The sequence below is a fragment of the Ornithorhynchus anatinus genome, chromosome 21, assembly GCF_004115215.2.
Source record: "Ornithorhynchus anatinus isolate Pmale09 chromosome 21, mOrnAna1.pri.v4, whole genome shotgun sequence".
Classification (NCBI taxonomy): domain Eukaryota; kingdom Metazoa; phylum Chordata; class Mammalia; order Monotremata; family Ornithorhynchidae; genus Ornithorhynchus; species Ornithorhynchus anatinus.
The window spans coordinates 204,737-216,740 of record NC_041748.1 but is presented as its reverse complement, the minus strand read 5'-3'; the positions used below and the strand labels follow the sequence as shown (position 1 = coordinate 216,740).

At 64.1% G+C, this 12,004-nt stretch overlaps 1 protein-coding gene across 1 annotated transcript in view; it reads left to right on the top strand.

Moving 5' to 3' along the window:
- The window catches only part of ARHGAP23 (Rho GTPase activating protein 23), a 42,380-nt gene extending 33,500 nt beyond the window's left edge, over window positions 1-8,880 (top strand). Inside the window, 4 exon segments of the mRNA XM_029049537.2 lie at window positions 869-965; window positions 4,213-4,244; window positions 5,732-5,968; window positions 5,970-8,880. Of these exon segments, the coding sequence (XP_028905370.1) occupies window positions 869-965; window positions 4,213-4,244; window positions 5,732-5,968; window positions 5,970-6,770 (1,167 nt within the window). The 3' untranslated portion in view covers window positions 6,771-8,880.
- Window positions 8,881-12,004: the final 3,124 nt, after the last annotated feature.

The window sequence follows — 12,004 nt, the reverse complement described above, 5'->3', positions numbered from 1 at the left end:
TGGAGAGGGAGGGAATTCCCAGACAGAGGCAGGACATGGGCGGGGGAGTCAGCGGCGAGGTAGACGAGATCGAGGGACAGTGAGGAGGTTGGCATGATAGGAGCGAAGTGTGCGGTCTCAGCTGGAGTAGGAAATCAGTGGGGTAAGGTAAGAGCGGGTGAGCCGATCGAGTGCTTTAAAGCTGGTGGTAAGAAGTCTCTGTTTGATGCAGAGTTGGATGGGGAACCACTAGAGGTTCTTGAAAAACGGGGAGTCGCGAACCGAACGTTTTTTCCGAAAAATGAACCCGACAGCAAAGTGAAGTAAGGAGTGGAGTGGGGAGAGACAGGAGGCAGAAGAGGTCAGCGTTGAGGCAGATGCAGTAGTCCAAGTGGGATATAAATGCTTTAATCGGCGTAGTAGCTGTTTGGAAGGAGAGGAAAGGGCAGATTTTAGCGATGTTGTGAAGGTAGAACTGACAGGATGTGGTGACGCTGCGTATTTAGGTTGAATGAGAGAGGTGAGTTGAGGATAACAGTAAAGGTTACTGGCTTTCGAGGTAGGGAAGAAAGAGGTAGTTTCTACAGTGATGGGGAAGACAGGGTTTGAGTGGGAAGGTGATTTCTCATTTGGACGTAATTGTGAGGCGTTGGCTATTGTGAGACTGCAGATAATCAAGATAACCAGATTGGACACAGGCCCTGGCCCACATGGGACTAAGCATGAGGGAGAACGGGTATTAAATCCCCATTTTATGTGAGGAAACCACGGCGCTGAGAAGTTAAGTGACTTGCCCACGGTCATACAACAGGCAGGGTCGGCCCCACAGGGCAGAGCCGGGGCCGGCAGGCGGGCGGGCGGGGCTGAGGACTCTCAACTTGCGTTCCAGACTCCGGTGGACGACAAGGAGGCCCAGGCCGTCCCCAACATTGAATACCTTCTGCCCAACCTCAGCAAGGCTGGGCCTCCCTGCCAGATGGGAGCAGGTGAGCGGGGGTCTGGGGGCGGGCGGTGGGCGCAAGGCGGGTGGTCTGACTCGGGCCTCGTCTCAGCAGCTGCAGCCCCGGGCTGCCAGCCTCACCCCGCTCCACGAACCCGACTTCCCATGCCCTGCCCCGTCCCCGCCGCGTTTGCTGGCCTGCCTCGCTCTGAGCTGAACCGACCCCATCCCGTCCAGTCTGAGCCCCGTGGCCTCGTACAGCCTCCTCTCCCACCTTCCGGTCTGGTCCGACTCCCCCTCCCTTCAATTCAGACCCCCTCCCAGTGCCTCCGGCCCGGTCCGACGCCTTCGTCTCCCGGTCGGACCCCTCCCCGCCCCTCCGGCCTGGTCCGACCGCCCCACCTCCCTGTCGGACCCCCCTCCTCGTCCCTCCGGCCTGCCCCGACCTTCTTATCTCCTAGTCAGATCTCCCTCCCCGTCCCCTGACCTAGTCCAACGCCTCCACCTACCGATCAGACCCTCCTCTAAGCCCCTCCAGCCTGGTCCGACCTCCCTTCCCCTGAGTCAGATCTTTTCCCCAGTCGTCCGGCCTGATCCGACCCCCTTGGCCACCGGTCAAACTCCCTCCCGACCCTCCAGCCTGGTCCAACCTCCCCCAGCCCCCGATCTGACCCTCCCTCCCGAGTCCTCCCGCCCTCCACACCCGTTGTCCGCTTCCCCTCTGGTCCGATCCGACCCCCTCCTACTCTGCCAACCTCCGAGATCCATCCCTCCCCCACCACTGTCGGATCCCGCTGTGGCCTGGTCCGACTCCCTCTTCGGTCTGCCACTCCTGGCCCCAACTTCCCAGGCCGTCGACGTGGGAGTCGCCCCTGCCCGAGCGCCTACCCTCGGCCTGGCCCGGCCCCGGCCCGGCCTCGGCCCTTCCCCGGCCTCCTCCCTCTCTCCTGGCCCACAATCCTGCTGGCCCCGTCAGCAGAGCTGGCGCTGAGGGGGCCGCCCCTGCCTGATTGCCTGCCCTCCGGCCCACCCCCCTGCCCAGCCCAGCCTCCTCCCTCTCTGGTGGCGCACCCTCCTGCGGGCTCCGCTCACGGAGCCGGCCGTTGGGGTGGCGGCTGGGTGGAGGCGCGGGCCGGTGGCGGAGGGACACGCATCCCGGCTCCGCCCTTCTCTGTCCCGGTCCGGGATCCATCCGTCCCCTGCTCGGTCCGGCCTCGGCAGCCGCACGGCCATGCTAATATTTCTTCTGTTCCTTCCTGCCTCCCATCTTGGCTGTTCCCTCCCTGCTTCCCCTCTCTCCCTTGCCTCCTCTCCCACCCTCTCCTCCTTCTCCATCTCTTTCCTCCTCTTCCTCTCTCCCCCCAATCTCCTCCCCCTCCTTTCGCACCCTTTCACCCCCTGCCTCTTCCTCTATCTCCCCCTCTTCCTTCTCGCTCTCTTCCACTTCTCTTCCTGCCCTGCCCTCCTCCTCTCCTTCCCGCCCTGTCCCACCCCTTCCCGCCCTGTCCCACCCTTTCCCGCCCTGTTCCCTGCCCCCCGCCCCAGCGGACCTGTTGGAGATTTAGAGAGCTGCCGTATGGTACGGTACGGTAGGGCGTGGGGGTGATGTCTCGCTGTCTGTGGGCACTAATCTCTCTGGTGATTATAAGAAAGCAGGAGCAGGAGGGCACACAGGAGTGAGGGTGGGGAGGAGGCTGGATAGGATTGAGGAAGAGACCCTCCCCCTCCTTGTCTGCCCAGACTATCTGTCTCACACACAACCAAACGTGCGTGCACATGTTTTTACACACACATACTCTCTCTCTCTCGCTCTCTCCGTCTTCATCACCCCCCGGTGGGTAAGCCGAAGTGTCCACTATCTTGTCTCAGGGCCCAGCCCCTGGTTCTCCCTAAACCCAACCCCACTCTTTCCCCATTGACTTAAAATCTAAAAGCTGGAAGGTTCTTTTAGGGCATCTGGCTCAACCCGCTGCTTCCAGTCCAGCCCCTGGGGTTCGGGAGAAGGGAGAGGGGTTCGAGAAGGCACTTAGGGTGAATGGTTCTCAGTTGGATTTATTGAGCACTCGGGAGCGTTAAATACGACATTCCCTGCCCACAGCGAGCTCGCAGTCTAGAGGGACCTGGCCCCTCCTGCCCCTGCCTCTTCTAATCACCTCGCTGCCCCTGCCCCAGACCAGCATGGGGTTGGGGTGTGTGTGCCGTGGAGCCTGTGGTTCCTGTTGCCGTTGCTCTGTGTGTGTGTGTGTGTTTGTGTGTGTGCGTGTGTGCCGGGGGGACCCTCCTGGTGAGGGACCCTCTCCCCATCCGATCTTTAACCCACTGACTTGGTCCCCTGGAGAAACCAGGGGGCTCCCCCCACCCCGCTGACAGGGGAAGGAAGGATCAATCAGTTCCTGCTCTCGGGGGGCTCGAGTAGTCGTGCGATCCAGCCTCCTGCCTCCTTACCAGAGGCCGAGGCCCCAGCCGGAGGCTCCCCCGGCCTTCCTGCCCTAAGCCTGGTTCCCTGGGCACAGCGTCCTCTCCACACACCCCTTTCCTCCCCGTGCAAGTCAGAATACAGTGGGGCGCTCCAGGCTGGATCCCGTAGCCCTGTGGACACCCTCCCACCCTCTGCCACCAGAGGAGGAGGATGGGGAGGAGGCAGAGCTGAGGGCAACGCCCTGCACTGAGCAGTCTTCCTCGGGCCCAGTGCCCTTCCCGGAGCCCGGGTCTCCCATCCCTACGATTCATATCGTGATCTGGGGTGCTGGGTGGTTTTGCCTTCACGTTTGCTGTTGCTCTCCAGGTTTTCTGATTAATGAGGGAAGATGAGGGGAGAATTAGCACAGAAACCCCCACCAGCCCTGGCTCAGTGGCCCCCACTCAGCGGCCCCATCTCCGTTCTCACCACCCTCTGGCTGTTTGTATTCTTCCAAGCTCTTAGAACAGTGCTCTGCACTCAGTAAGCACTCAGTAAATCTGCAAGCACTTCGTACAGTGCCTAGTACAGAGTAACCGCCTAACAAATACCACTAAAAAAATGATAATCCACTGATGGATGGATGGTGACGGGGCAAGTGACATTAGCAGCTACTTAGGCCTTTCGGTGTGTCCCTTGAGGTCACGGTTTGCCTCTGCCCAGAGTGATGGCTGATGCCACTGCCTGTCCCGTCCCTCCACCCGCCCGCCGCAGTGGTCCGTCCTTCCTGCAAGCGCCCCCCGGCAGGAACGGGGCACTGGCTGCCCCCAGTCCGCGAAGCCACAGGGACCCCTTCACCTCGCTAACCCGCTGCCCTCCCCTTTGCCTCTGACAGATCCTGCGCCCGGGGGCCTGGCCAAGTACAAGGTAAGGGGCTGCGCTAGAGGGGGCTGCGCTGGGGGGCTTTGGGCCCACTTGGGCCTCGGGAAGAGTGCCCTCAGAGCCGCGGCAGGCCATCGGAGGGTTAGACTTTAGGAAGGACCGTCGGCCAGCCGGGGGGGCTGTCTGGGGTGTGGGGAGGGGAGGGCTGTTGATGGTTGGTGAAGCGTGCAGATGTTACCCTCCAGGGCACCAGCCCCGAGCAGACCTCTCTGCCCCGCCGAGGAGGCCGGGGCAATATCCCAACCGTGATAGGATGAGAGGTTGGGCCAGGGCCGGGTGAATGGGTTCTCCGACGGAGTGGGTGTAGGGGGAGGATAGAAGGGGACCCAGAACTGAACCTCGAGGGGCCCCCACAGTTCGGGAGTGGGAGGCAGAAGGGAAGCCTGTGAAAGAGACCGAGAATGAGCGGTCAGCGAGATAGGAGAACCAGGAGAGGACAGGGTCAGTGAAGCCAAGGTTGGATAATGTTTCCAGGAGAAGGGAGTGGTCCACAGGGTCTAAAGCAGCTGAGAGGTCGAGGAGGCTTAGGATGGAGTAGAGAAGATAAGGATGGAGTAGAGTCAAGGAAGAAAAGGTCAAAACTGAATTCGCTTGACTGGGCAATGAGCAGGTCCCTGGAGACCTTGGTCCGTGAAGCCACAGTGGGACAGATAATAATTGTGGTACCTGTTAAATGCTTACTTTGTGTCAAACACGGGTCTAAGCGCTGGGGAAGACAGAAGATATTCAGGTCAGACAGTCCCTGTCCCACACAGGGCTCATTATCCAAGTAGGTAGGAGAGTTGGTATTCCCATTTTGCAGACGAGGTAGCCGAGGCGGACAAGTGAAGTGACTTGCCCATGGTCACACATCAAGCATGAGGAGGAGCGGGGATCGGAACCCAGGGCCGGAAGACGGCGGGAACCAGACCGTAGTGAGCGGTGGAGCAAGTTAGGGGTGGTGTTGGTTGCTTAAAACCGACTTGAGGAGCTTGGACAGGAATGGGAGCTGGGAGATCCAGAGGTTTTTTTTATCAATGGCGGAGAGAGGTGGCCACGTGTGAAGGCAGAGGGAAGGAGTCAACGGGCAGTGCTCGGATCAAAGATGTTAGCTTCCTGCGGTCGGAAGCCGGACACCGGGGTCTCAAAAGGTGACCGGCGAAGACCCGGGCAGTGAGCGAGGGAAGGAAGGTGAAGGCAGGTGATTTCAAGAGGTCAGAGGATAGCGGGGTCTCGAGGGGAGAATCCGCGAGCTGGCAGGAAGCCTCCTGGATAGACAAGGAGCAACGGGTGGACCTTGGGCCTGCAGACCGCGGGGTCGGTGGAAGAGTAGTGAGGCGAGGAAGGAGAGGCCCTTGGCTAAATTCCATCAGAATAGTCGGTGAGGTCACTGGGGTCGAGGTGGGAGGTGTCTGGGTGCTTTGGGAGAGAAGAAAGGTCTGGAATTTCTCTCCCCCGTCCCGTCCCCCGTCCCGTCCCCTGTGCCGCGGCAGCGGGTCCGGGCCTCCGGGAAGGAGCCGTACAGGCGGGAGCTGCTGGCCATCTCCTTCATCTCGGCGGTCAACCGCAAGCGGAAGAAGCGGCGGGAGGCCCGGCACTTGGGCAGCAGCACCGACGAAGACTCGGACCCGGAGGCGGCGGCGGCGCCGCCGCTCCCGGGGGCCGCGGGCCCAGCCGCCCCAGCGGAAGGGCCCGGGCCGGCGGCGGGGCCCTCGGGCCTCCCGGGGCCCCCCCGGCGAACCCCCCGCCGCCCCCCCGGCGCCGGACTGCCGCTCGCTGGGCTCCGGCGGCTCCACCCTGTCCACGCTCGCCCGCAGCGTCTGCTCCGAGCCGCCGTCCGGGGGCGAGGGCCGGGCCGGGGACGAGGCCGACGACGAGCGGAGCGAACTGAGCCAGCTGGAGACCGACACCGAGGGTGGCGCCGCCGCGCCGGCCGGCCGCCCGGACCCCCCGCCCCCGCCGCCGTCGCCCCCGCCGCCGCGCCGGCCCTCCTTCAGCTCGCACCGGCTCATGCAGTGCGACACGCTGGCCCGCCGGAGGCTGTCGCGGAGCCGGCCGGACGGGGGATCCCCGCGCGGCAGCCTCGACGGCGACGGGCCCGGGCCCGGTCCGGGCTCCGGCTCCTCCAGCAGCCAGGACTCGCTGGCCGGGCCGGGCGGGGAGCGCCACGCCGGCGCGCTCGGGGCCCTGACCCAGCAGCTCCGACTGCGGCTCCGCGGCTCGGCCGACGACCTGTTGGGAGTGCGCCTGCGTCGGCCCTGCTCGCCCGAGACCCGGCGGAAGAAGAGCAGCTGGCGGCGCCACACGGTGGTGCTGCAGTGCTCCCTCACGGACCTCAACTGCAACGAGTGGAAGGAGCTCTCGGCGGGACCCACCCCGGCCCCCGGGCGGGGGGACCGGGACCCCCCTCCGCCGGCCTTCAAGGCGCCCGAGGGGCCCGAGAGCGAGAGCAAGGATTCGGGCATCAGCAGCTTGGAGTCCACCAAGGCCCGGCCTTCCTCGGCCTCGCTGGCCCCGGCCCGGGGCACGTAGCCCCGACCCCGGCCCCGAGCCGCCCGCCTCTGCCCACCTGTCCGTCCGTCCGCCTCCGCCCCCCTCGCCGCCCGCCGCCGAGTCCGTCTCTCCGCTCGGCCCCTCTCTGTCCATCTCCGCCCGGCCCCTCGCCGCCCGCCTCTGCCCACCTATCCGTCCGTCCGCCTCCGCCCCCCTCGCCGCCCGCCGCCGAGTCCGTCTCTCCGCTCGGCCCCTCTCTCTCCATCTCCGCCCGGCCCCTCGCCGCCCGCCTCTCTTCGCTTCCCCGCCCGCTTCCGTCCATCTCTCTCCTTGGCCCTCCTCCTCCCCGGCCCTCAGCGGCCCACCTCTGTTCCTTTCTCCACCTGCCCCTTGGCTGTCCGCTTCCCTTCACCTCTCCGCTCGGCCCCTTGCCGTCCACCCTTGTCCTTCTTTCTGCCCGGCCCCTCCCTGTCCGCCTCTGTCCGTATTTCTCCCCAGCCCCTCACCGATCGCCTCTGTCCAATCCCCCTGCCCGGCTCCTCGCCGCCCACCCACGTCCACCTCTCCGCCTGGCCCCTCAATGTCCGCCCCCGTCCGTCTCTCTGCCCGGCCACCGGCCCCCCGCCTCACCGCCCGGCTTGCTGCCCGTAACTAGCCGCCTCTCTGCCCAGCCACTAGTCCCCCGCCTCGCCCCCTGTAACTGACCATCTCTTTGCTTGGGCCCTCAGTCTCTGGCTTACAGTCCGCCCCTCTGGCCCCTTGCTCTCCAGCACACTTCCATCACTGCCCATCTCCGCTTGTCCCCTCACTTTCCACCTTGCTATCAGTCTTTGTCCATCTCTCTGCCTGGCCCTTCGCCCCCACCTCGCCGTGTGGCCCAGTGGGCTGGGGAGAGATGGAGGGAGCGGCCGGGGTGGCATTTCCCCGGTTCTTGACAAATACCTTAACCCCCCCATCCCTCCCCCCAAAAACCCAGCAACCTGAAACCCTCTTGGGGGGAGTGCGTCCCCTCCTTGGAATATGGGGTGATAACTGACTCGGCGTTATGGCTAGTCCAAACCTTGCCGTGACTCTGCCCGGCGGAGCCTGGGGGTGGCACGGGACCCCCGGGGACCCCAGACAAGTCCTGCCTCTCCCCTCGCCGGGCTTGGACCATCTCCCGTGGGAGGAAGGGGAGAATGGTTCTGTCAGGACCGGCTGGGGTCGATGCTTGCGCTGGGGGGGTCCTGGGCGCCCGGCCCGGGGGGATCGTAGGCACACAACTTGGGGACTTGGTGGCATCTGGAAGTCGATGTCTGGGCACGGGCTGGGGGCACGCCAAAGGTTCAACTGGCTGCATGTCAGAAGCTCACCCCCGGGGGCCGGGCATGGGGCTACGGGTACCCCGCCACACTCGGCACACCCTGCACGCAGATGAGGCTCAACACCAGAGGCCCCCCGGAGCCCGACGTTGGAGTCTCCTCTGCAGGCAGCCCATCCGGCGCCGCAGGGATAGACGAGGAGGTAAAAGACTGAATCGGGAAGGCCCGCCGGGTCCTCCGGGAGGCTCGGCGACAGAGAGCAGCACCGTGTGGCGCCGATAGATCGAAGCGAAGACGGGGAGGGCGGTCATCCGGACCGGCCTTCAACACTGGAGGTTCGTGGGGCGCGGCCAAGTTCCGGAAGCGTCACCTCCGGGCCGAACGGGACGTCGCGGGGCCGGACGCACGGACGTGCACACGCCCGCTCTGGAGTGCAGGCGGGCGGCCAGCACCGAGACCCACCTACGGAACCAGCGGGAACCCAAGACGGCCGTCCCACGGGGCTCCGGGCTGAGGGAACCTCTGGACGGAGGCGAGGAAGGGAGCCCCCCGGCTCCCTCACCCCCAGGGGGCCGAGTCAGCAGCAGACAGGTCAGATGTGGAGCGACAGGCCTGGAGCAGCAGAGGCTTTGGGAATACCCCATCACCGGCTGGGAGATGGGGTGAAAACCGTGCCAGGCACCGGGGTAACAAAGGCAGCGGGGCGACGGGGGGCAATCCTTCCACGCACACGGGGCGGAAGGAGCTGTCGGTCAGGTGACCCAACGGGGCACACCGGTAGGACCGCTCCGCGGGCCCGCTCGCCCTCGCACCCACTGGATCCGGATGGGGAAGGGCGCGGCACGGTGTGCGCGCCCGGGGCCCGGAGGTGTCTCGGGAAAGGGCCGACCGGGCTGTAAGGAGAGAAGAGGACGGGGAGCAATGGAGGCGGGGACTCCTGTCCCACCTGAGCCGGGGATGCCTTCAGGGTCGTCTTCTTTGGTTGCACTGGGTTTGCCCCGCTCCAACCCGGGGTACCTCCAAGCTTCGTTTGTCCCCCTGAACGCGGGGTTGGGGCGGGGCAGGGGGGCGGTTATTCTGCCCCGAACCCGCCCCAGGCCTATAAAATCAGAGACGCTGTGTGTGTGTACGCCTCTCTGCGCTCCCCTCGTTCGATGGGTTCATGGGCCAGACTCCCCCAGACCATGCCGCTTCCCGCCATCTCTGCCCCCCGACACCATCGCCACTTCGGGCTGTTTCCATCGCATTTGGTTTTCCGGCTTCCCGGGTCTCCCACCCTGCTCGGCCCTGTCTCCCCTGACTCCCTCCCGGAACCCCCCCCCCCCCCGCACCCCTCACCTTCCAACCCCGAAGCCTAATAAGCCTATTGGCCGGGGACCCCAAGTCCACAACGCCCCCGGAAGCCTCTCCGACAGCAACTTGGTGTCTGCTGGGTGGGGCCGGCGGGTGGCCGGGGCAGGGCTGGGCCCGGTTCCTTCACCCCTTCTAAATTTGGCCCGGCTGCTCCGGACCGCCCTCTCCCCCCGCCCCGGCCGCCCCAGGGACAGGTGGTCCCAGCCCCCTCCCTCCCTCTCTCTGCTCCCCCACCCCCCGCTGTGTAAATTGGCCAAATGTCACCCCCACCCCACCCCCCGCCCCCGCGTTGCAGTCATTCCAGAGAGACCTGGAAGAATTTGCCAGCCTCTCCCGTCTTATGCAAAGGTTTTGCTGTAAAGTGAATCTCTCCTCGTGCGCGTGTGTGTGTGTGCGTGTGCGTACGCGTGAGCGTGTGTGTAAATATCGTCTCTAAATGTGTAACATACCATATAAAGAGTTTATAAGGATTTTTTAAGACGTTTAAATAAGAAAGTGCCGTAACAGTGTTGAAGGGTCTCCCCCGTCTTCCTCCAGCTCCTCCTCTTCCTCCCCCTCCTCCCTCTCCGCGTCCTCGTCCCCCGCCCCGTCCCCCGCCTGCATGCCTTGGGTCCCCGCACTGTCGTCGTTCCCCCTCCGGGTTTCTCTATATATGCAATAACTAAAATCTGCTTTCGGAAATAGTCCTGCCTTCACAGTACGCTCTCTATATTGCAAATAAACTGCCATACGTGTCCCTTTTTCTCCCTCCAGTCATTCGTCTGTCTGTCAGCGTACTGAGAGGCTCCCCCAGACTCCCGGTGATGGGACGAGGCCGGGCGGCCTGACCACCTACCTCCCCGGGGAGGGGGAGACTCAGAAACCGTGGGCCGGCCGTGGGAGGTGTAAATGGGAGGAAACCGAGACGGCAGAAGTGTGGAGAAAGAGAGGTAACTAAGTCAATCCGTGGTATTCGCTGAGCCCCGGGCAGAGTCCGGTAGAATTGACAGAGCATTGCGGCCTAGCGGAAAGAACCAGAGCCCGGGACTCAGAGGACCCGGGTTCTAATTCTGGCTCTGCCCTTTCCCTGCCGCGTGACCTTGGGAGAGCCACTTGGCTGTCAGCTCATTGTGGGTAGGGGACGTGTCTCTTGATTGTCGTATCGTGCTCTCCCAACCGCTCAGTCCAGTGCTCTGCACGCAGAGCCCCTTGCAGGGAGTGAGAGCACACAGACACCTCTACACGGACACACACGTACTTATTCTCTCCCTCTCTCTGGGTCATTCACCGTCTCGCCGCAGGATAAGATTGGAGATCTCCCAGATGGGCTGACGGTGTCAGGGGAGGTCGGGACCCGGAGGGGCCCGGTTGCCAGTTGCACCCGCGAGGGCTTCAGCTGCAGTAGGACCCCACACACGTGGCTGCCCCGGGGGCTGCGCTGTCTCAGCTCCTGGGGGGCTGGGAGGGGGGCCGTGGCAAGGGGGTCGTCGGAGCCAATGAGTCTGTGAGGGCTCAGCCGTCGTCGCATTTTTTTTTTTAAATGGTATTTGTAAGGCGCTTACTACGTGCCAGGCCCCGTGCTAAGCACAGAGCTAGATACAGGTTAATTAGGTGGGACACTCCCTGTCCCACATGGGGGGCACAGTTGTAATCCCCATTTTACAGATGAGGGAACTGAGGCCCAGAGAAGTGAATTGCTTAAGGTCACGCAGCAGAGTGGTGGAGCTGGGTTTAGAGCTCAGGTCCCCTGACTCCCAGGCCTGCGCTCTAACCACGGAGCCACACTGCTTCTCGGCTGCGCCCTGCTGCCCTCCTCAGCTGTTCCAGCAGAGGAAGCGGGCGTGAGAGGTGGGGCCTGGGGAAGCCCGAGGCCCCAAGCGCCTCCATCTATCGGTGGTATTTACTGAGCTCCTACAGTAGGCGGGGGGATTGGACTAAGCACTTGGAGTGTCCAATAGAGAAATGCTCCCTGGCCACAAGGAGTTTGCAATCTAGCGGGTAGACGGGAGGGAGGGAAAAATGGTGAGTTGGGCCTTCGGAGCGGCCGGTCAGTCAGTCGATCGGACCTATCGAGCGCTTACTGTGTGCGGAGCACTGCACTTGTGAGAGTATATTGTAAAACAGACACATTCCCCGCCCACGACGAGCTTACGGTCTAGAGGAGCCGCCGCGGAACTTCCCTTCGGGGTGCCGGTGCCGGGGCGGACCGGGCACCAAGCCTGCTTCCTAGGAGGTGGTTTGGGAGCGGCATCTTCACCCCCAAGTCGCAGAGAGCAGTTGGCACAGCGGGCCAATCTAGCGGAGGGGTCAGCGCTCCGGGTTGGGGAGAACTTCCGCTCTTTCCTCCGCCGGAAGGCCGGCCGGCCTGGGGCTGAGTCCCTGGACTTTTGTGGGTCACAGAAGATGGGGGCGACCGGCATCGGCCGGTTATGATTTGATGGAGCGTCTCCTCCCTGCCTGCGCCGAGCCCCCTCCTCTCCCCACCTGGCGGGAAGACGGGTGGACCTGGTGTCCCCCCCGCCGGCCTCAGGAGGTGCGGCCCGTTTTGGGGACCCCGCAGGGGAGGCCGGAGAGATGGCCCCGGAAGGCAGCGGGCCGGCTTGGCCGGACGAGGGGTGTCAGCGGGAGGAGTGCGGTGTG